This window comes from Colobus angolensis, unplaced genomic scaffold, assembly GCF_000951035.1.
Source record: "Colobus angolensis palliatus isolate OR3802 unplaced genomic scaffold, Cang.pa_1.0 Scaffold256, whole genome shotgun sequence".
In the NCBI taxonomy this organism is placed as follows: Eukaryota; Metazoa; Chordata; class Mammalia; order Primates; family Cercopithecidae; genus Colobus; species Colobus angolensis.
Genome location: NW_012115777.1, coordinates 3,820,959 through 3,846,776, shown reverse-complemented (window position 1 = coordinate 3,846,776; position 25,818 = coordinate 3,820,959). Strand labels below are relative to the sequence as shown.

Genomic DNA, 25,818 nt, shown 5'->3' with positions numbered 1-25,818 from the left:
ATAAATTTTTCAGAATTTCTTTGTTCCTGCACATTTTAATTATTTATAAGAATAAAACAAATTATGTTAACCTCCTCACAGAAGAGGCACAATGTTTTACACATTTTTTCTTCACTTATGTTTGCTCCCATGATATCATAAAAATATATTAATATTATTATTTTTATTCCTTACCTACTGGTATAATTATTCAAAGAAACATCTTTTAACCATAATTTTTTTTTTACCTTGGAACCAGGCAGTCAGCTCTCTGAAGAGTTGTGGCATCGAGTTCAAAAAGGGATGCAATGTCATTGCCATGTGGGACTGAAACCAAAGTATACATGATCTTCTCCCCTGCCTGGCGTTTTTTCTTTGAAGTTGGATGGTCATCTCTCTGTTGAGGAAGTACAAGGTTATTTACTTTTATCCGGTTTCTTGCTAAACTCCCCAATTAATCAGATGACAGGGTTTAAATGTGCATGTTATTTCTTCCTTGGATTGGAGAAGTGTCTATTTCACATCACCCAGAAACACTAGCTCTAGACCGACAGCCATTGAGGTAATTACTGTCAACAGGGATGAGTCCCACACTCCTGGGGTGGGGTGGCTTGATCTGCCCACATCATTAAGGCACTAATGGTACCAATAGTTATGGACCCTTCCCTCGTTCTCTTACACCTATTTACAAAGTAGCAATTTTGACCATTCCACAGTTAAAACAAACACAGAGAAGAGCCTGTGTGTTGAATCATCTAGATTTCTTAAGTTAAAGTAAGCATGGCAGTGTGCAGGAGTTCATACCTAATCCCCAGCCATAATAATACTTGGAGAAGAGCAGAATCAACAGCAACATTCCCATTCACCACCTGCTTGCAGCCCTAGATTTAAAAACATACTATAATTCCATAAGAAATAAAATAAAAGGAGATCTCCACAAATAGACACCTTCATAACGATGTGAAACTTGGTCAAAGGTTCCAGCACACCCTACCATTTTAAGCAGATGCCAACACGAGATTAATGAGTTTGTGCTTTTACTTGAACTTCCGCAAGTCCCAGTACCCCATGGAAGAACTGGTTGCACAAGAAACCAAAACAGGGGATGCAATATAAGCTTGGTAGTTAGTAGATAAAAATAGCGACTTACACATATTTATTAAAACAGGTGAAATTTGAAAATGAGAATGGAAGAGAGAAAGACAGACAGACACACTGTCACTGCACCATCACAGGATGGTGAATGAAACTGAGGGAAGGACGGGATACTCAAAAGGCAAATGCAAGCCGCATACTATATCCATGGGCAAGTGTTTCTTTAATGGCTGCTGTGACAAGATATTACTCCTGATCATCCCAGAACCTTCACTTGGAGTCCCTACCCCCTCCCAAAGAGTGTCAATATCATTTTACTTGGATCAAAAAAGCCTTGCAGTTTTGTTTCTGGCCTCTTCTGTAAATGGTGCATAAATTGGTAGCACCGCTGAAACGGGAATGGGCAGAGGGAACTGCCAGGTTTCCTAAACACGAGGAGGGTTGTTATCTGCTAAAACCCTCACAGCCTTGCAGCACCAGGTAGCTCTTGCCATCTTTGACTTCTGTGTCTTCCACAGAGATGAAAATTCATAATTAAATGAAAGCAGGGGTTCAGCAAACTCTCCACAAAGGGTGACCCTCATAACAGTAGTTTCTTATTTGTAAATATAAATGCTGTTTATTGACTAGAAAAGGGCATACTTGGCATACTATACATCGTAAGGGACTATGGGCATGTGGGAACGAAGAAAATGCAGAAACAGTTAGCAAATAATACTTCTGAATTTTTTTTTAAGACAAGGTCTCACTCTGTTGCCCAGGCTGGAGTGCAGTGGCACAATCAAGGCTCACAATAGTCTCACTCTCCAGGGCTCAAGAGATCCTCCCACCTCAGCCTCCTGGGTAGCTGGGGCTACAGATGCGTGCCATCACACTGGCTAATTTTTATAATTATTGTACTCACTGGACCTCACTATGTTGCTGAGGCTGGTCTCGAACTCTTGAGTTCAAGCGATTCTCCCTGCTCGGCCTCCCAAAGGTTGGGATTACAGGAGTGGGCCACTGCACCTGGCTGATATTTCCGAATTTATACAGAGCTTCTCACAATACCAAAGCCATTCCTTTGGTTGTTCTCATTAATCCCACAACAAAAAATTTAAGAGAGAGAAAAAAGTAAGCATTATAATTTCCATTGAGCAAAGAGATGAGTGCAGTTACCTAAAGAGAGATGAAGGATGAGGGAAGGGGAAAAAGAAAGGGGAGGAAGAAGGAGGAGAGGAAGAAGAAGGAGAAGGGAAAAGAGGGAAAGAAGGAAGGAGAGGGGATGGGGAGAAAGGATGGAGAACAGGAGGGGAGCAGTGGATGGTGGTAATGAATGCTCAGCCCCAAATTCAACTGACCAGGGCCTGAATCCAAGCCAACCCAAGCCAGAGGCCAGGCCTGAGGCCCTTAAATACTGTAGGAGTCACTCCTCTAAGAGTAAATAAGAACTCACGGCTAAGACCCTCCTCCTCCCCCAAGTCTTCTGAAAAAGTTACCTTGGGTCATAGGACCCACTTTCATGGTGATTTGCATGAAGGACGAAGAAGTCTAAGAATTGGAGACAAAATTTATGAAGGGGAAACCCACCCTCTTGTCCCTCAAGAAGAAAGTCTAAATGCCTTTAAATAACCCAATAATGAGAGTAGTCTGTCCAGACAAATGAGTTCGAAGAGATGGCTGGCGCAATGGCCTTAATAGCTTAGGATCATGGAATCTCTTCCCAAATAATCTCTAGTAGTAGTTAGCAGTTAACCTCTAGTGGTAGTTGGCAGTTACTCAAGTGAAATTCTATTGAAATTTATTCCCTGGGTTTTAATTAGTCTCTTTGAAACTTTAGACAGCACTTTTACAGTTTTATCCTGCATTGCAATTCCCACAATGGGTTGTGAGTAAGATCCTTAAAAAAAAAAAAAAAAGTGGGGGAGAGTGAGCTAGTTTGAATGGAAAGGTAGCAAGAGGGGAAAAAGAAGAAAAGGGAAATGAGTGTGGTACACTAGGAGAAAAGCAGGAGTGTGCAAGAAAAATGGCCTCTGGTCCAGTGTCACTGAATATTCTTTTTATTGGCAGGGAAAAAAATGATGTCTAAAAATATGTATAGATTACTAAGGAGTGAGAGCTATGAGTTAATATTATTAACCTATTTTTTAGATGAGAACACTGAGGCTTTAGGGGCCAAGTTTGCATAATTCTCACGTGGTGGAGCTGAATAGCAAATCCAGCTCTAGCTGACTCCACAGTCCTAACCTGTTAACTATTATGCTACAGAGAGACCTTGATCATCAAGAAGGCTCCCAGAAAACTATCAACTAACAACCTGGAGAAGATAAACATAATGGACTCTCCATGTTTGCCTTTTTTGCTCTACTTCTGTGACTGCCTGTTGCTGGGTTTATTTTTTGAAAACAAAAGAAAACAAGATGCCAAGAAAAGCCCAGGACCAGATGGCTTCACAGCTGAATTCTACCAAACATTCAAAGAACACCAATCCTTCTTAAACTCTTCCAAAAAAAAAAAAAAATAGAAGTAGAAAAGATACTATCAAACTCATTTTATGAGGCCATCATTACTCTAATACCAAAGCCAGACAAAGATACCACAAGAAAAAATCTATAGGCCAATATCTATTAATATAGATGCAAAAATTCTCATCAAAATACCAGCAAACCAAATTCAACAACAGGTCAAAAAGTGTATACACCATGACTAAGTGGGATTTATCCCTAGGATGCAAGGTTGGTTTAAACATATGCAAAACTACCAATGTGATATACCACATTAACAGAATAAAACATAAAAAGCACACAATCATCTCAATCAGTGCAGAGAAAGCACTTGACAAAGTTCAATATCCTTTCATGATAAAAAAAAAAAAAACTCTCAACAAAATAGGTGTAGAAGGAAATTTCCTCAACATGATAAAGGCCATTTATGAAAAGCCCATAGCTGATATCATAGTCAATGGGGAAAACCTGAATGCTTTTCTTCCAAGACTTAGTACAAGGCAAAACTGCCCACTCTCACCATTTCTATTTAACACAGTACTGGAATTATTAGCAAGAGCACATAGACAAGAAAAAGAAATAAAGATTGGGAAAGAAGAGGTAAAATTATCCCTGTTTCAAGTGACAGGATCTTATATGTAGAAATCCTAAAGACTCACTAAAAACTGTTAGAACTAATCAATGAATTTAGTAAAGTTGCAGGATACAAAATCCACATACAAAAAATCAGTCACATTTCTTTTCACCAATAAGAATCTATCTGAAAAGATATCAATTCCATTTATATTAGCGTCAAAAACAATTCCATTTATAATAGCGTCAAAGAGAATAAAATATTTAGGAATAAATTTAACCAAAGAAGTGAAAGAGCTGTACGCTGAAAACTATAAAACACAGAGGAAAGAAACTGAAGAAGATACAAATCAATGGAAAGATATCTCATGTTCATAGATTGAAAGAATCAATATTAGTAAAATGTCCATACTACCTAAAGCAATATACAGATTCATTGCAATCCCTGTGAAAATTCCAATGGCATTTTCAATTGGAAATAGAAATAACAACCCTAAAAGTTGTATGGAACCGCCAAAGATCCAGAGTCTTCAAAACAATCTTAAAAAAGAAATTCAAAGTTGGAGCCATCATACGTCCTGATTTCAAATTATATTACAAAACAACATTAATCAAAACAGTATGGTATTGGCATAAAAACAGATACATAGACCAATGGAATAGAATAGAAAGCCCAAAAATAAACCCAAGCATACACAGTCAACTAATTTTTGACAAGGCCATCAAGATGACACAATGGGAAAGTATAGTCTCTTCAATAAATTGTGATGGGAAAACGAGATATCCACACGCAAAAAAAATGAAACTGGACCCTTATCATACACCATACACAAAAATCAACTCGCCGGGAGCGGTGGCTCAAGCCTGTAATCCCAGCACTTTGGGAGGCCGAGACGGGCGGATCCCGAGGTCAGGAGATCGAGACCATCCTGGCTAACACGGTGAAACCCCGTCTCTACTAAAAAATACAAAAAAACTAGCCGGGCGAGGTGGCGGGCGCCTGTAGTCCCAGCTACTCGGGAGGCTGAGGCAGGAGAATGGCGTAAACCCGGGAGGCGGAGCTTGCAGTGAGCCGAGATCGCACCACTGCACTCCAGCCTGGGCGACAGAGCGAGACTCCGTCTCAAAAAAAAAAAAAAAAAAAAAATCGACTCAAAAGATCTGAACATAAGATCTGAAACCAAAAAACTCCTAGAAGAAACGTTCTTCATATTGATGTTGACAAGGATTTTTTGGCTATCTCACCAAAAGCACAGGCAACAAAAGCAAAAATAAACAAAGTGGGACTACATCAGACTAAAAAGCTCTACACAGCAAAGGAAACAATCATCAAAATGAAAAAGCAGCCAAGGAATTTAAAAAATATATTTGCAAACTAAGCCAGATAAAAGTTTAATATACAAAATATATAAGGAATTCACAAAACTCAGCCAAGAAACAAGTAACTCAATTAAAAAATGGACAAAGGACCTGAATAGACATTTCTCAAAAGAAGACATTCAAATAGCTAACAGGTATAAGAAAAGGTGCCCAACAGCACTAATCATCAAGGAAATGCAAATCAAAACCACAATGAGATGTCACCTCACACCTGTTAGAATGGCTATTTTCAAAAAGACAAGAGATAACAAGTGCTGAGGAAGGTGTGAAGAAAAGGAAATCCTTGTGCACTGCATTGTTGGTGGGACCACAGATTGGCATGGCCACTGTGGAAAACAATATGGAAGTTCCTAAAGAAATTAAAAATAATACTACTATAAGTCCTAGTAGTACCTCTTCTGGGCATATTCCCAAAGGAAATGAAATACCACCTCATAAAGAAACATACACTCTCACACTCATTGCAGTATTATTCACAATAGCCAAGACATGGAAACAACCTAAGTATCCATCAACGGATGAACAGATAAAGAAATTTGAGCTATATGTAGTATACGTTTATATACAAAATATGATTCATCCTTATAAAAGGAGATCCTGCCATTTGTGACAACATGGATGAAACTAGAGAACATTATGCTAAGTTAAAAAAAATACACAGAAAGGAAAAAAATCACATGCTCTCACTTATATGTGGAATCTAAACAACTACAAAACAGATAAAAAAAACAAAACCACACAATACATAGAAATAAAGAGAACAGAATAGAAGGATGATTATCAGGAGCAGGGGGAATGGGAAAATAGAGGTCACAGTGTACAAAGTCACATATCTGTAGGATGAATAAGGCTAGAGATCTAATGCAGAGCATGTGGAGTATAGTTAATAATCGTGTATTCTATACTGGAAATTGGCTAAGAGAGCCAATTTTAGGTATTTTTATCACTAAAATAAAAGGCAACTATGTGACATGATGGATATGTTAATTTGATTGACTACAGTAACATTTTACTATACATATGTGTATCAAAACATCATGGTATATACCTTAACTATATACAATTTTAAAATGAAAAAGAGGCCAGGAACAGTGGCTCATGCCTATAATCCTAGCACTTTGGGAGGCTGAGGCAGGTGGATCACCTGAGCTCAGAAGTTCAAGACCAGCCTGGACAACATGGCAAAACCCCATCTCTACAAAAAGTACAAAAATTAGGCATGGTGGCACATGCCTATGGTCTCAGCTACTTAGGAGGTTGTAGTGGGAGGATCACCTGAGCCCAGGAGGTTGAGGCTACAGTGAGCCGAGATTGCATCACTGCACTCCAGCCTCGGCGACAGAGTAAAACTCTGTCTCAAAAAGGAGAAAAGAAAAAGCGAGGGAGGGAGGCAGGTGGGGAGGAAAGGGAAGGAAGGGATGGAAGGAAGGATGGAGTGAAGGGCAAACTCAAAAGTGTGTTGCTTCATTGATCTATATCATGTAGCTCAACATTAAAATCTAGGTGTTATAATAAGATACGGATGGCAAAAACACAGTTTTTGAACTTAAGGCCTTGAAATCTGAGTGACACTAAAGCCACACTGCTGTCCAACTGCAAACAGCTGAGGCAAAAAGTCCTGAACAAGGTCTATGCAATCCTCTCTTACAGGGCCCAGTAGAAGTAGAAATTCCTTCTCAAGGTTAAAAACTGTAGTGACATCTGATACTGAAGAGGACAATGATTACGAAGAACATGGCATACAAAAGGAAGGAAGGAGGAGGTTTAGAAGAGGAAGTGATAACTCTAAAAGAAAGCAAAGGATGTTTGTTTTTAATGATATCCTCAGTAACATGAAAACTTGGGGAGAAATAGATCAGGAGAATTACAGTCGCAAAGAAATACTGGAAAGAGCTTTTTCTCCTGGATTTTGCAATCATATTGCAGCCAAAAGAAAGAGCCACAAGCACATTAAGTGTTGTTAATACATGTGAGAGAAGATTGCCTTGGAATATAAGGACACAGAAATTATGAACAAGATCAATCAGTTATACAAATAACCCAAAGGATTTTTGTGACTATTATAGGCAATGGGATTTGGGCACAAGTGGCTTAAGTGGAATATTGGGAAGGCACAATTAAAACATAATATTAACTAAGGAAGATAAAACGTTATCAGTCATATTGAACCATGTTTGAATAAAGGCTTATTAACAGAAGATCAGCACGTAACCCAAATAAACGGAGAATCAAACAGTTTCTCTCACCATTGCCTCGTGTAGATTCAATAAATGGCCAGCCTTCTTGCAAAAATAGCATATCCTTAAAAGGAGCATGTGTCATCTAATTTCCTGAGTCTCTTGCACCCCAATATTGTAATTTAGCCTTTGATACATATTCTACTTCAAGGAAAATGCACCAACTGACCCAAATATTTAGATCTATTTGGCAATTGAAAGTTGGCATTGTGGTTTATTCATCAGTCTTTTGTGAGTTCATTTAGCAGGAGTTAATCCTCCTGCATTTATTCCTCTTTTAAAATGCTAATGAAATAAATTTTCTAGACTCATAAGAAGAGATAAGACCCAGGTTCCTAGAGATTGCCCTCCTATCCTAGCCTCTGTGGTAATGTCTCCCTGTAAAGCCCTAACAAGAGTAGTCGGGGACCTCTCTATTTTGACAATCTCACACTACAACAATTAGACTCTCTTCCAAACACAGAAAAAACTCACCAATTCGGGTTAATTAAAAGAGGTCACTCTGAATTACTCATACTATGTAAGACTTGTGGTTTTATTTTAATTACATAGGATAAGTGGAATGCGCTATTCCACCCTTCAACAGTTCACTTAGGTTCTTGGAAAATGGCTTTAATGAAATGAAAATCTCCATTTATAAATAGCATACAACAATTGTTTATGTGTGAATAAACATGTTTAGAACAAACATGTTTAGAAGATTTTGTTTGTTTGTTTGTTTTGTTTTGTTTAAGACAGAGTCTCTGTCACCCAGGCTTGAGTGCAGGGGCGTGATCTCGGCTCACTGCAACCTCTGATGCCCAGGTTCAAGAGATTCTCCTGCCTCAGCCTCCCAAGTAGCTGAGATTACAGGCACCTGCCACCAAGCCCAGCTAATTTTTTTTTTTTTTTTTTTTTTGTATTTTTAGTAGAGACAAGGTTTCACCCTTCTGGTCAGGCTGGTGTTGAACTCCTGATCTCATGATCCACCCGCCTCAGACTGCCAAAGTGCTGGGATTACAGGCGTGAGCCACCGCGCACTGTACTGTAACCTTAAGCATTCTGCTTTCATTCTCCTGTACTCTGTTAATTTGCTTAATAAACTCTCTTGGTAGACAGTCTGACAGTAAACTTCAAGCCCACTCCTTGGAATGTGCCCTCAAGCCAGCCTCTAATGACATCTGAATAATGTGTGATAAGTATACAATTTTTAATGTATGGCTCGAGCCTCAATATAGAAAAAAGTCAAAAATATATCTTTATAACCTGAAGACAATTCAGTTTAAAATTGTGTCCTTGTGGCTTTTGTTTATAAACTCATTGATTTTTTTAAGAAAAAAGACACAGAAACATTAGTTTCCCACAGAGAATTACAGAAGTGCAATGCCCTCTCTCTTGCATCATGAAAATACATTAAGGTACGACAGAACTTAAATAGGTATTAAATTTAACCTCAGCTAGTTCTCCAAAACACCCTCAATTTAGGGTAAAGCAGGGCCTTGAATGTTAACCTGGTCTATTGAGCTTTTAATCAAACGAGCATTTTTCACTCAGAAAGAAAGCCACACAGCCTCCCAGGTTGTACATGGAGAAAATCCGCTATGAAAAGCCAGCTGAGTCAACTCAACTAATGGCTCTCCTTGCTTCCCATGCCGTCCTGGGGCCTGCAGGCATCCGCAAAGCAGTCAGCTCCTAGAACACCTTCTCTGTTGACTCATTTGTGAGTCATCGAATTTTTAGCACAGACATGACGTTGCAATTCTGTTGTTGAGAGCCAGAGACATTCTGTAAGAAACGTCTGCATTTGCAGAGTTGGTTCAGACTTGTGAGTGGCCACAGCAGCATAACGATGTGCAGGCACGTGTGTTTTTGTTCACATCCTCCGGGGCTCTCACTACTGACTTTATGTAACTGCACATAACACTGCCATTTATAGCTGCAAACACTTCTCTTGCTGAGGTTCCTTAACAAACTGCTACTCTCAAATTAATTTCTGATAGAACCTTTGTTTCTGTGTTTTCCTTATCACCTTGTCACTGATGAATATATAGTAAAACAAGGAAATGTGGGGGTCAGAATCTGGTACTCAGGAAAATTTGAGGGTCTGTCAGAATCTGGTACACTCTCCCCCCGCCCGCCTCCACATTCTATGGAACAGGATTTTCAGTTGTATTTCCACAAAACCCCCTAGTTCCTGAAACATTTCTGTTGATGTATATAAATGCACATAGACTGGTGGTTCTCAACAGGGAATATTTGCCCCCCAGGGGGCATTTGGCAATTTCTGGGCAACTGGTAGTTGCCACAATCAGGGGCCTGCTATTGGCACCTGGTGAGTAGAGGCTGTAGACGCTGCTAAACATCCTACAGGCAAAAGTCATCCCACCACAACAAAGAATTATCTGGCCCAATATGGCCAGAAACCCCGATACCTAAAACAGACATTCCTAAGAAAAATCAGATCACACTCCACATAAATATGGTAGTGTTAAGATGGGTAGCGTAAATTCCAAAAAATTCCCCTTCAAAGAGCCATTTGAAAAGACGCAGCCTTTCAAAGAGAAGAAACTAACAACTGTCAGGTTCCCAGATGGGCTTGATACGGTTCCAATGTTTACAGGGTCCCTGTGGATGCTGTACATTTGTAAGATTGGAAATAACAGACTCCTTTGTAGAATAAATACAGCAATTTGTGTCTTAATGGGAGCTCTGACACGCACCGCCTCATTTCAGCGGCACCATGCATGAACCTTTGAAACTTCAAATATGGAAGGCAACATTTTGATAAAGGTTTCTAAATTACAACAAAAAAATATTAACTGGGCATTAAATAGACAACATCAGGAAAACGAGGAAAGAAAAAATCAGCATGGTCATAATAAAGTCAGTGTTACTGGAACCCAGATCTGAGGTGAAACAGTATTCTGTTTTGGGAAATTGATTGCATATTTCACAGGCTGGAGAAAAACTCTAACAGCTCCTTTGTTTTCTTCTTTAGACAGAAAAATAATTATTGCTCTGTGGCAAATGGTCTATAAAATAGGAAGCTATATTGTTAGCTTTATGGCTCCACATTCCCAATTTTCTTTGCTCTCAAGCTAGGTATTCTGGAGAGGAAAAAATTAAATCAACTGTCTCCAGTTGGATGTCTCCCTGAGATGACAGATGAGACTCAGTCATAAACATCCACAGCAAAAGCAGACCCATCTGTGTTGAACGCAATTAAACTACTGCCAGTAACAACGGCTTAAACAGAAGAGCACTCTTTCTCACCTTTAGAGGTCAATGAAGAAGTTGTGTTTTGGAATAAAAAGAAGAAAAACTATCAAGTCTAACTAAAAGTTTGATTAACAGAAAGAGTGAACTTCACCATGGATGTATGATCATTTATATAGTTTGTGCTGTTCCATAGAACCTCCATGCCCTATGTAGTCAACACTCGGTATCTGCAGGGGATTGGTTCCAGGACCCCCTGCAAATAGAAAAATCTGCTCAAGTTTCTTATGTAAAATTGCATAGTATTTGCATATAACCTATACATATCCTCTTATATACTTTAAATCATCTGTACATTAGTCAAAATATCTAATACAGTGTAAGTGCCAGGTAAATACTTGTTATATCGTATTGTTTTTTAATTTATATTATTATATTTTGGTGTTTTTGATCTGTGGATGTTTGAATACACAGATGCAAAACCCCTGAATAGGGAGGAAGACTGTATTCTCCCACTCTGTTCAGGCCAAAATCATCAGTAGTATCACCAAATATTATGTAGTAGAAAGGAGCTGTGCAAAGATTTAATTCAGTTGTACAATTTGAAATTTTGATATGATGCTCTTTTAATAGAAATAACTTACAAATTCAAAGAGTTTCCATCTGTCTGATCTTATTTTATCCTCATGGCATGCAGGTGAAGTACATAAGACAAACATCTTCATCCCATTACACAGGTGGGGAAACTGAGTCTCAAGAAAGCTATCTCACTTGTCCAAGGCCACACAAGTTAATGGTGGTGCTAGAACAAGACTCTCCTGGCCCTACACCATGCTGAAGAAGTCACACAGAATATTACAAAAATAAACCTTGTGAAAGAGAAAAGCAGCAGTCCCTGACATCCAATAGGTGGTCTGGTCCTCTTAGCAAGGCCATGCTGTTCTCTGTTGAACAATTTCACAGAATGTCATCAGACAAGGCCACTCTGTGACTGTGATGGATCAGGACAAAACAAGACCATTCCCTAATCACGTCCAAACACAGACAAAATATGAATATTGTCCAAGCCACAAAATGACTAAACATCCCTCTCGCCCAACTAATACGAGTGACTGTTGCTTCCTTAGAAGACTGTCCTCCCTATAGATAAAATTTGTTAAGATACCAATTACAGAATTCCTCTTCCTGACAGCATTCTCATCCACAGCAAAGCCTCACTTCCTTAAATCCTCCCCAAATCACCTTACACAAACACAGATCCTCTAGTAAGTTCTTTCTGACATGCTCTGAGATGCCCCACAGCTCCCCATGGCAGGTGTCCTTTCCCGCTGCGTAAGTAATAAACCCAACTTGTTCAACTACCCATGTGTTCCTGGTGGTCTTTGGGTGGAGGCCATTGACAAGCTTATAGTAAGAACCAAAGAAGCCATGATTCACACTTTGCTTTTTAAACCTGGTTACTGACAGCATTTTCCTAAATCATATGAGAGTAAGAACCCAACAATCCTGAGGCAGCCATGTGAAAACCAACAAGAGAAGGGCCCACTCAGTATGCTAAAACTGAATTACAAATAGGAGATCCAATTGATCAAATAAACCTATCTCTATGTTTAAAGACATTTTGATATATTAAAGGTTTTTTTGGGCCAATTACCTGATACTTCACAGCTTTATTTCTATTGTAAGCCTGGCAGTCAGAGAAGGGAGTCAAACAGGATTGAATGAGGTACAGAAATTCTGATAGGATTCACCTCCCCCAGATCAATAACCTCATAAAACCTAAAGCTATGTACCAATGCAAAGATACTGGCCGTGTTAATGAAACACTCCAATTCTTTCTGTCAAAGGGTAGAATTTTGAATGATGCAGTAGTAATACCTACTAATTTCAAAAGGAATTGCTAAACTTCTAAGAAAACTGAATTATAGACCGTATCTAGATTACATCAAAATATCTAGTTAAATTGCTTTTTAAAACTTTTTAAAAATCTAGCCCATCATCCAGAGATTCTGTCTGCATCACATCAAATTATCCTGAATTTCTGAATTTTTGATTGAATAAAGAAGCCATGTTGTCACCATGAAGCTTTCTTCTTCACAGATGGCTAAATAAGCAGGGTAAATAATCATAAAGATTGTCATGAAAACTGGTGTTAAAATAAGATTGAGATGTTTTTCGAGTAGGACATGTTTGAAAATCAGAAAAATCAGTCAGCTAGATGCTTCAAGTTCTCCAAAAATAAAACTCAAATTACTTTGAATCCAAAAGGAATGTCCTATTGTCCTATTTTAACATCATCACACCATAATTCCATTTATCCTTCTTAATTTCTGTGCATTTCTGGAAACAAAACCTAGACCCATTAGATCTCTCAGATGCCAGCTGCCTTCAGCACTCCACCAACAATGGCCTCCAAGCTGCATTGCAAAAATCTTCCCAAGCACCCATTATTGAACATTTTCTCATAATCTAAACCATATCACCTTTTACCTGTGACCCACAGGCTCTACTCAGAAAATCTCTGAGTTCCTACTCTTCAAATTTGCTATTAAAATTCCAATCTGTCCATATAAAATACAAACAATACATTTGAGATTTGTTGGAGAAACGCTAGTTCTACTCACCACATTTTTTCCTTCATTTTGGGCATCTCGATAATCAGGATTAAGCTAGAAAAACAAAGGAAGATTAGTTTTTCATTGCTATGAAAGGCATATTAACAAGACCAGTGATCTTCAATTCAATTAATTATTCTATCCTCAACTAAATTTAATATAAAAAGAAGCTAAGAAAGAAACTATCAGGAAATATGACAATTTAAAATATTACCATCAAACCCTAGTTGCAGGAGACAAAAGCTAACATGCCAAGTTCATTGCCTTGGTTGATATCAGAACTGTTGACATCTTTGAAGAAGTAAGAATTGACCATATCACCTCCTCTGGAAAAACATTCAACAGAGTTTACCATTTTACCCTTTGCAACAAGTGCCGTTTACCAATAACTCAGACACAAATTGAAATTAAAAAAAGGGAAATTGATGATTTGAGATCATGCTTTACATGTTACGCACACAAAGAAAAGGAAAACGAAACAGCAAAAAAGGAGCTACGTATCAGGTATGTGAGCAAATACATGAGGACTACTGAAACTAACAAACACACGTCTTCAGGCTTGGATAGTGGCATTTTGGGGCCAATCTGATGACAAAGATGAGTTCTGGATGTGTTGAGTACGGACCCTTGCGTCATCTGGCTGATTGAAATCCATGACTCCTCACTCCCACTTGTCCTCAGTCTCAAAGCGATTCTTAGTTGCTCTGAACTAGTTGATCACTCGTAAAGCAACAGATGTATGAGGTGTGTTTCTTGAAACATCAAGTTGTCCAATTGAATTTAATCATTTTAATGTGACTCAATTGGTGTACACAATGCACAATCCCAGTAAAGTTATCATTTAAAATGTAAGGTCAGGAGTCTTCCTCATAATACCATTTATCGAGCAGCTCTAAGAATTGCCCCTTCCATCACTAAATACCAATGAGGGTTCTGAAAAAACCAAAAGCAAAGCAAAATGAAAGGAAAAAATTCCCAATCTCATTAAGAATTAAGGCTGAAAAAACAACCTAAATTCCAAATCTTCAATGAACTGATGCTAATTATAAAGTAGATAGTTCTTGGGGACAGGCAGGTAATGACCCAGTGTGTATCATGTGGCAAACTTCAACGTCTCTTTAAGCTAGTGGCCATGTAAACAAAGATAAGAAGATACTGAGTCAGTTTGAACGCTGACGTACAAAACCAGAGACTTTACCGACCAAAAACCTATAGAGAAGGGTTTCTCTATCACTGGCAAGCTGCCGTGAAATTATGCAGAAAACTGCTTCCCTAGTCTGCTATCTGTCTCTGTCTTTACATGACCAAAGAGATGCTCAGAAAACAAGTGGGCAGAAAGTGGAGGGAAAAGATGATAGCCAAGGCCTTTCTGGGAAACATGGTGTGAAGAGAGAAAAGGAATGCTGCTATGCTGGAACGACATTGCATGATGACACAGAAATAGCAAAGGTGTAGGACACAGAAGCAAAGCAACTGCTGTTGAGTCCGGGTGTGTAGAGTCCATAGAATCCACAGAGTCCATGTCTGCTCAATCTGGGAACTGCACTGCAAGTGCACCATCAGCCAGTCCTGCAGCTGAACATTTAGAAAGAGGACTGAATTATCACACTAGAGAATTTAAAAACGGAACGAAAGGACAATCCACTCAACCCTCTGCTTCTGCGCAGAGCTCACTCATCTGAGGATAACAAGGAAAGAAGAAAGGAAGGAAAAAACAAAATAGGACTGATGGAACACTAAGTTAGAACAAGGGAAATTCCTTCTCAGAGTCTCTCTCAACATTTCCTATGATATGATACAAAACGAATTTTCAGGAAACGGTTTGGCATTCTCAGGAAAGTACAAGTAAACATGACCTCTACATAAAGGCAACAAAATAACATAAAGAGTTAAAATGATAGTATACAAACCATATATTGCCAGGCATGGTGGCTCATGCCTTTAATCCCAGCACTTTGGGAGGCCAAGGTGGGTGGATCACCTGAGATCAGGAGTTCGAGATCATCCTGGTCAACATGGTAAAACCCCATCTCTACTAAAAATACAAAAATTAGCTGGGCATGGTGGCAGACACCTGTGATTCCAGCTACTTGGGAGGCTGAGGCATGATAATTGCTTGTACCCAGGAGGCAGATGTTGCAGTGAGCTGAGATTGTGCCATTGCACTCCAGCCTGGATGATGAAGTGAGACACTGTCTCAAAATAATTATAATAATAATAATATATACATAATAAAATAATAACATAAATAATACAATATAAAAGAAGTTAAGAAAGATTTCAATATACATGAAAACATAAATACAAAATTAAAATTCACATTAGCACTAATAGAAAGCATAGTTACAGAAAATCAGCAATGCAGAGGATGAGCAGCTGAGCGGCTACCCCTCCATACAGAAGGAAGGTATCCAGAAATGAGAATTAGGAAAAAGAAAATGGTCACAGACAACCAGAGAAGGGACAACCAACTAACGGGAGACCATTAGACCTCTCAAAATAAAGAGAGAATAAGTGGAACACAAGTAATAATCAAAGATAATAGAAGATAAAAACCTTTCCTCAGCTGAAGAAAGGATTGTGTATGCAGAGGTTACCCTATCCATGGAAATCAACCACAAAAGATTGACACATTCATTTGAAGATGATAAGGGGAAAAGACAGAGAAAACAGTGGTATGGACGTAAAACAGAGCCAGAAATTAGGCTAAGATTTTAAAAGCATGTCATGTAAGAGAAGAATGATAAACTAAATGTGGTATATTCAAACGATGGAGTACTACTCAGCAATGAACATGACGAGCTTCTCATGCAAGCAACAACAAGAATGAATCTCAAAAACATTAAGTAGAGGAAGGCACACACAAAAAACAATGTACTGCATGATTCCATTTAAATGAAATAAACAAACAAAACTACACTATGGTGAAACAAATCAGAAAATGAGTAGGGGTATGAGGGAAGGGAGTAAGGATGGAAAGCAGTACCCAGCCCAAGAGTCTCATGACAGCAGTCTTTCAGTTTTCAGAACTGATACACAAGGAGGGTAAGAAGATACAGGTCACCTGCTAATCCTGGGACAGCTATTGAGGGGACTTGAGGCTGGCCTTTGTCTACAGAGACCCAGACTTTCCCTCAGACTCCTTAAGTTCCCTTCAATTATGAGTAACAGAATTAGTTCCAAGAATCCAAGAGTGAAAGGTAGAGGGCAAAGAGTGAGTTAACTGGCCTCCTTTCTACTGATTAAAGAAAACATTTTCACTGGGTAGTACAGAAAATTCTAGCACGGTGTTCAGAAGAAGTTTATTCATCTATTTTAGTCAAGTTTCACCATAGCTTTTAAAAACTTTGTTTTCTGTTTGAAAAATTTCAACTTTTCTTTTAAATTAAAAAAAATGCATACTAAAATTTTAGCTAAATTATATCCAAATGATACGCAACATGTTCAACCAAGGATGTATCTTACGGCCCAAGTTTTCACTCAGTACACATTAGAACGGTTATTACAGATACTTTAAATTCATGCTGGAAACCATGATATATCCCTCACTAAAACATGCACAAAAACAGGAATTAATGTACCTACATTAAACACAAAATAAAATAATTTATGCTCTCGGAAACTTAGATCATATATTCTACCCCAAAGACAATGTTACCTTCTAAAATCAGTCTTTACGTATTTCCCCCATTTCCCCCGCTTAGGATTACCCGTCCCTGACTGGCTGTCTGGGGAAGTGAATTCCAGTCTCTGCTCTATAAGGAAACGCCAGCGTCTTTAGGAAAGGTGGCCTAATGCCCATGGAACTCAGTGTCCTCATCTGCAAAATGAGAAAAAGACTATGACTAAACCATGACTCTATGTCAATAAATTTTACATATTCATATCTTTGGCAGCAAAACTACAGATGGTGCCAATCAGTTAGATTTTGCCTCATCTGTGTCTCTCAGGCTGCAATATGATTTTTTAAATAATTAACATAAAGCGATTACCTCAGTAAACCCAATAAAGTATAAATAATAACAATAATGATGAGGAAGAAAAGGAAGAGGAGAAGGGAAAGGAGGAGAAAATGCCACCCAAATAAATTCAGGGCCATATAAATCTACTAACATTAACTATTAAAGGCCAAATAAATACATGCTTTAAATTATACTGCTGCTTCCCATCTCTAAATAGGATAATAACAGTAATTATCAAAGAGACTATAAGATGAATAGAAAAAAATTATTTTTTAAAGAAGCAGGAAAAAGACATGGTCATATGGAGGTCTTTTAGGACTCAAAGTCTTTATGTTAAAAAAATAAATTATAAATTTGGCATTGGAGAGCTAATATGCCATTCAATCATTTATTCAATAAATATTAATAGAGCATCTATAATGGGCAAAGCATTGCGGCATATGGTATTTTAGCAAAGACAAAGAGAATATGGTCCCTGACCATAAGACATTACAACCTAGGAGGGAAAATAAGACATAAATACAGTCAGCTGAAATACAAAATAAAATGTGACAAGGGACATAAGACAGGAATGAATAATTTATAAATAATATAGGTCAGAGGAAGGAGGGATCTGTGGTGGGCAAATTTATTCACAAATTATTCATGGAGAAGGTAGCATTTGAGATAAGCCTTGAAGGATCGGTAGAATTTTAACTGGCAGAGCAGGAACGAGGGAATGAAGAAGGCAGCAAGGCTGGAGGGGCCACTGCCACATAGATGAGAAAAATGAGACTTCTATAGAGAAGACCTATCGGTGTCACTTATGAAATACTTTTTTATACTCTCTTAAAGGTTAATTCATTTAACCTTACAATTATACTATAAGACAAGATTCTTAACACAGTTTACAGACGAGGCACTTGGAGCACATCAACTGAAGTGCTTTATGCAAAGTCACGCCGCTGGGGGAGTGGCAGGGTGGGCAAGCACAGGTCTAAGGGCTCCAAAGCCATATCTTTCAGCTCCTGTAGCATGCTGCTTCCCTCCTGCCTCCATAAAGCGGAGAGGTGTGATGCAAGCTGGGAAGGAGGGTCAGCCCAGATCATCCAGGCCTTTAAACCACAGGCGAGAGAGTTTGCATCCATATTCAGAAGATGCAAGGGGACAGAGGATGAAAGAGGGAAAGTAACTAAGGGCAGTGGTCCAAGGAAGAGGTGGATGGACCCAAATGAAGATAGTAATGCTGGAATAAAAAGGAGAAAGTGGATGTGAAAGATTTTGCAGGACAGAATCAGGAGAATCTGAATGTGTAAACTCAGAGAGAAAACTGTTAATCATGACTTTCACGTCTTTAACTATGAACTAAGAAACATCACTATTTTGCAAGGAAACAAATTTTAGATAAATTTACTGATTTTGTATGGCAATGGCATATTCAAGATCAAAGGCAGGGTCCACTGCCGCCATGGGAGTGAGTGACAGAGAGGGAATGCAGAGACCCATTACTAATCTTTGAAGACAGTCTTCAATTAAATGGCCAAAGAGGAATATAAAGAAGTCAGGTGTGGTGCAAAATGATAGAGAGAAACATCACAAATACATAGGTAGTGAAAGTCATGACTGTACCACAATCAACTGAAAAACAACTGCATCCTTCCATCTAACACAATAGGAAGAAGCAGACCGGAAGGTTTTAAGTACATAATACCTATTTATTTTCTTAAAAGAGGAGCTTTGCTTTTTTTTTTTACAACGAAATGTATTTTGATCAATTTTTATTATATACAATACTGAAATCATAAACTTATCATGTGTGTATTTTTAAATAATTATATTTAAATGTTCCTCTTTCCAATGACTGGCGTTTCAGGTTTATTATTCTGATTGATAAGCCTAGAAAAGAAAGGAGGGAAAATAACCTTTACTGGGTGTGTATGTGTGTCAGGTACAATTTCTATATTTTGATATATAGCATTTTATACGTATGTATAGGGTCTGGTCTGTATGTTCGTCTACTCTGTTTATGTATACATATACATGCATACAAACCAGGCCCTTTCCACATACTATGGCTGATACATTTGAGAGAGAATTAAACATTTAAAACTATAGCCCCAATAGTCATAAAATTATATGCTACTATACAGTTTCTTGAGTACTCTTGAGTACAGAGTTTTTAGCTAATTAATTAAATCCAAAGACTACTGAGCAGTCAGGAAATAAGTGTTTACTGCCATCTGGTGGAAGTTTTGCCTATCTACACATTAGCTAGTTGTCTTTAATAAAAGGGCTTTTATTCCAATCTTGAATAAATGACATTGTTATTCATTACTTGATCTGTATTGCTTTGGAAAGGTCATGAAAAGTTTTTGCTTTAGTAATATCCAAAGAAAGAAAATGTAGAAAGCAGCAGATCAGAAATTGTGAAGGTGGATTTATAATTCTTCCTACAACTGTGGAAGAACCATTTACTGAGGTCCCCATATTTTCCTATGCAAAATATGGCAAAATTACTTTCTCCCCCACAGACAACGTTGTGAACTCACCTGCACCACTACAGTAATACAAGTAAAACATCTATGACAAAGTGTAGATGAGTGTGTGGACAGCTGTGTCAAAAATATCAGTATATATTTACCTTCCCCTCACGCCACCTAACAACATATATGCCCAAAAAAACTGACATTGCAAGAGAAAGGGTCTAATAATATGCTCTGTATTACCTCATGAGATCAAAAATCTTTATCTTTTCATAATTAGATACTTTGTTCCACATTTTATCCATAGGTTTCTAGCATTGAGGTTTCTGGTTTGGTTTGGTTTGGTTTTTAGGTTTTTTGTTTGTTTGTTTGAGATGGACTCTCAGTCTGTTGCCCAGGCTATAGTGCAATGGTGAGATCTCGGCTCACTGCAACCTCTACCTCCTGGGTTCAAGCAATTCTCCTGCCTCAGCCTCCTGAGTAGCTGGGGTTACAGGTGTGTGCCACCATGCTCGGTTAATTTTTGTATTTTTAGTAGAGAAGGGGGTTTCACCATATTGGCCAGGCTGGTCTTGAACTCCTGACCTCAAGTGATCCGCCCACCTCGGCTTCCCAAAGTGCTGGGATTACAGGTTAGCAATGAGTACTTCTTTAAAATTAACCCGAATCCCTAAACTATCCTATTGAATATCTTTACATTGAATAAGGGACCATTTCTAACCCTTGGTTCGTTTTACTATCTTGCAGAATAAAACTTAAACCGTGTTAAATCTTGTATCATTATCCTAGTTCCCAGGTGTTTTCTGCAATTCACCAAAAAAAAAAAAAAAGATGATATTCTTAAATAGCTTGCAACATATGTGTTTTCTCTATATAATTCAACTACAGAATTTCCAGCATTTCAAATGGTCCAATTTCCTTTGGATAGTGCCCCCTTCACTTCTACATAAATAATTAGGTTTATTATATTTTTCTGAATAACTAAACCATTCAGTTAAGTGCTGGTTAAAATACAGTATCATACTTGGGCACTGTGTCTATATCTATAAGTAAACTTTAGATCTTTTTATCTAATTTGCACTTAGATTTAAGGTTGTAGTCCTTTAAACTTACTATGAAACGTAGCACGGTCACCTACAGATGTTAACAATTAGACATTACCTAGAGCCATTTATCTCAGATGTGCATGTATGGTGGAAGCAATGGCAAAAGAGATCTCAATGTCCCAGAGATTGAGTTAATCTAAATTGTCCTCTAAACTCTTAGAGGACAAGGACCATGTGTTAATCATCTCTGTTTTCTTCACAGTGTCAAAGTAAGTACTTCTACCTAGTAGGCATTCAATAAATGTACACTTTCAGTATAATACCGATCAGGGTTTCTCAACCCTTAGCATTACTGGTATCTTGAACCAGATAATTCTTTGTTGTGAGGGGCTGTCCTGTGTATAGTAGAATGTTTAGCTACATCCCATTCCCTGTGACAATAAATAGCAGCTCCCATTTCCCAACTGTGAAAATAAAAATGTCTCTAGACATTGCCATCATCGCCCTCAGTTGAGAGCATTCATTCCTAATACTTTCGTTACATTGGCTTTTTCCATTTTAACAAAATAAATCACCCCTGTGAGCCTGGATTTCTTTTTCTGTAAAGTAAAATTCCTGGATTTAAAACAACAGTCATAGTCCCTACGATTCATTCATCCCATCTTCCAACAGTTACTGAAGGCAAATTAAGTGTCAGGCACTCTTCTAGGCACAAGGCATCCAGCAAGGAGCAAAACAGATACAGGCCTTTCATTGCAGGGAACAAAATAGCCATTGAATAGATATACACAATATACACAACAGGTAACAAACAAATACATAGCTAACTGCGAACTGTGATAAGCTCAAAGAAATGTTATAAGCATTTCCTCCCTAAGTGGGGGATTTCTGCAATATCTCAAGTTTATGGAGAATAACTGTGGCATTATCCAGCATCAGAGGCTTTTAAAATTCTAAAATGTTCAATGAATTCTAACTGCGCTATATTATTTAAAAGACCACAATTTAAGTTATTACACAATAGCTTTAAACTCAAACGTATAGACAATAAAAAACACCATTTCAAGTTATTCGAAAGAAACTTCATTTTTGCTTTAGAAAAATTTATCTAAAGAACTTAGAGAAATAAAAGCAATATATGTTAAAATATTCTAATAATCCAAGGCATGGATAGTCTTTTCAGCTGTTCTGGATAAGCACTCAGCATACTTTGCCCAATTGATTAAGAGTAATGTCACCCAAAATGTCTATTTATAAATCATGGGAGTGGCTGGCTGGCTGTGTGTTATACCTGACATAGGAACCGTACAAGAGATCAGGAGATATTATTAGAAGGATTTTCAGTGGCTCCATGAGGCAGTGTTTCCTATGTCAAAGCATCGTAGTAATCTTTTCCAGATAAACACATTAAATAACTAAACTTTGCCCCTAAACACTTACCCTCCTTAAGTTATCTAAGACATGCCAGTTATTAATAACGAAACTAATAATAAAACACTACTCTGCATTTTCTACTTCCTTTCCAAGAATGTAAACGGACTTAATATTTACTGCACACCTCTTATGTACAAGGTGCTGTACATCCCCTATCTTCTTTAATTCCAGAATAATACCACATAATATACATTCTTAACTTTTTTATACACAAAGGAACTCAGGTCCAGAGGGGTTAAATATTTGCTTAAAGTCAGACAGATTGTAAACAGTACGCATGGGATTTTTTTCCCACTATGCTAGGCTCTGTCACACTGGCCAATATAAACACCATAAACTCAAAGGCAATTCAAGAATTACATAATCCAATTTACCAGGAATGCCTACAGCACATGAAAGTAATATTTTAAATTATAAATACGTCTGTTAAAGTTGGAAAGGCCATGGGAAAAAAGGCTAATACTCTGCAATGCCTAGCCGCACTGTTAGGTACTTCCCTTTGATGCAAAAACAGCAGCATCCTCAAGCACCTCATTGTAAAAAATACATTTTATAAAAATCATCTAATAGGACTCTTAATTTCCCCTGGCCTGCTACTCCACTTCCCCTTTTCACAGCCGTGCTATGAAAACTCAGTCTGTACCCACTTCTGCTTCCCAGCTTCCTGATGATTCCTCCACTCCTGCATTCTGGTTTCCACTAAAACTGTTCCCCATAAGTAAGAAGTGATTGCATTCTTGCCAGATAATGTAAAGAGATTTGTTTCTGGCCTGTTCAGTAGCACTCCCTCCTTTGTGCAACTCTCTCCTCCCTCGCTTGGCATTTGTAATTCAGCCCATTTGATTTTCCAGGTGCTTCTGGCTTCTCAGGCTCCCAGTCTCTCCCTAATCCTTCAAAGATAATTTCCTCATGATTCTACCTTCAAAAATCCTCCCACTCTCTTTCTGCTCCCTAATGATCTTAACTGTGTTCTGAAAACCCAAATCCAACACTGGTCAATCCCCAAACATCCAGATGTTTTGAAATCTTCCCTAGCGGACAACTTCACTCAGACATTTTATAAGCATAAACAAATTTGAATGGATTATTTCCCTCACCAATTTGGCACCTCTTCTCATTTTCCTTAATTTGATAAACGACATCACTAATTCTCCAAAGCCAGAATCCTATTCCTTAACCCCTAACACCTGACGGCTTACCACTGCATCAGTTCTGTCTCCCAAGAACGCCTTCAACCCTTCCCTTTGTCGGCATTACCGAAGGCTCTCCCTTTGTTCAAGTCCTTAAAATTACTAAAGCAAAAACTGCTGATGACCTTTCCAAAGCAATATAGGTCAAGTAACACAAAATAATTTTCTTTGTTAAAGATTGTAATATAGCCCTTATAAAGTCAACTACCCTATTTGTTTGTAGATAGGCAAAACTTCCACCAGATGGCAAAGAAAGAAAATGTAGAAAGCAGCAGATCATTCAGACTGTTATCTGGCCTCACTGCCTCTAGATTCAATTTCTTCTAGTAACTTCACAAAGGCTCCAGAGCAGTGCTGCCCACTACAACTGTCTCTTTGGACATGTGCATTATTTCATGTGGCATGCCTGTTGAGCAACTTGAAATGTGGCTATTGTGAATGAGAAACTGACTTTTAAATTTTATTTAATTTTGGTAATATTAATTTTAATTTAATAGCCAATATGTGGCTAGAAACTACTATGTTAGACACTACAACTCTGGAGTGGTCTTCTTTAATCACAAATTTATTTATTATACTCCTCTGTACTTTAAAGATAAAACCCATTCTCCTTAATACATATGACCTGAACTATCAGCTGCACTACATTTCCGGCCCCATCGCTCCCCTCTCACCTTCTAGCATTACTTCCAAACTCACAAGTCCTATATACGACACTAGTTTGTATGGCACCACACACCTCCTTTCTTGTGCACAAGCTGCCCTCACCGCCTGAACGCCCCTTCTCCCTCTTCCCCATGTGCCTTACTCATTCATCAAACAGCAACGCCTCTGACCTCCTGACCATTCCTTGCACATCCCTGACACCCCCTGAGAAAAGCGTGGGCCACTATTCATAAGCACGCCACTATTCATATTGCTATCATAAATTTATCACACTGTACTGGGATTTTTTGAATGACATCACTGATCTCTACCAAAGGCCTGCTAGTAACTGACCAGTCCCAGCCTCGAGGTAGCGACCAAGATAAACTTCCTCAAACTTCATTCCTGTTACAAACTAGACAAAAGTCAAACCCTTCATTCAAAATCTTAAAGTAAGGAGACCGATCACGCAGTCATTCCTTTCACAACCCCTTCCTTGGGCTGGGCCTCAGTTTTAATATTGTCTATGTATGATTTGCATATTCCATATCTCTGATGTGCCTCCTTAGCAACTTACACAGGACTGCCCTTTGATTTCTCTAACAGTCCATGTCTATTATTTCCCTTGAGAACCAGTTTGCCCCAAGCAAGAATCTTCAACTAACCTCACCCTAGATTCTCTCATTGGAATATGACCCAATTCTACCTGCACATGTAATAAGCCCTCCCCGATTGTGCAGCACTGTCTTCTGAACTAGCAGCTCCGTTCGTTGAAGGCAAAGACTGAGTCCTCAGCTTCCTCTGCCGTACCTGCAGCATTCTACCATGCTGTGCATTTACCAGGCACTGAAAAAACATATATTGAAGGTTGCATGAAATCTTAAAGACTATGTTTGCAATTTTATGAATTTCAAAAATAATCATTCCCAATGCTCGCATTCCCCACATCCCAATATGTGTCTTTTTTAAAAATAATATCTAGATATTAAAGAGAAAACTGAATAAGTAAAATAAATATGTGACATGGAGCCTTTACCACCTAAGAATAAGGGTACAGTGTAATAAAACAAATAATTCTAGGAGTCTGTCACTCAAAACATTGAGAACCCCCATCCTATTTGAATGACATGACTAATGCTTTGAATTAAAAACCTGAGCTTTTTTTTTTTTTTTTTTGAGATGGAGTCTTGTTCTGTCACCCAGGCTGAAGCGCAATGGCATGATCTTGGCTCACTGCAACCTCCACCTCCCAGGTTCAAGAAATTCTCCCACCTCTGCCTCTCAAGTAGCTGGGATTACAGGCACCCGCCATCATGCCTGGCTAATTTTTGTATGTTTGTAGAGACAGGGTTTCACCATGTTGGCCAGGTTAGTCTTGAACTCTTGACCTCAGGTGATCCACCCTCCTCAGCCTCTCAAAGTACTGGGAATACAGACGTGAGCCACCACGCCAGGCCATCCTGGGCATTTTTTGACAAGAGATTAATACCCAGAATATGTAAGGAGCTAAAACAACTCAACA

The 25,818-nt window shown here is 38.4% G+C and overlaps 1 protein-coding gene across 1 annotated transcript in view; it reads right to left on the bottom strand.

Moving 5' to 3' along the window:
- The window catches only part of ITPR2 (inositol 1,4,5-trisphosphate receptor, type 2), a 494,095-nt gene that overhangs the window by 351,581 nt on the left and 116,696 nt on the right, over window positions 1–25,818 (bottom strand). Inside the window, exons 10-11 of the mRNA XM_011946983.1 lie at window positions 13,567–13,611; window positions 228–376 (exon numbers count right to left, since the gene is read on the bottom strand). Of these exons, the coding sequence (XP_011802373.1) occupies window positions 228–376; window positions 13,567–13,611 (194 nt within the window). The remainder of the gene's footprint in view (window positions 1–227; window positions 377–13,566; window positions 13,612–25,818) is intronic.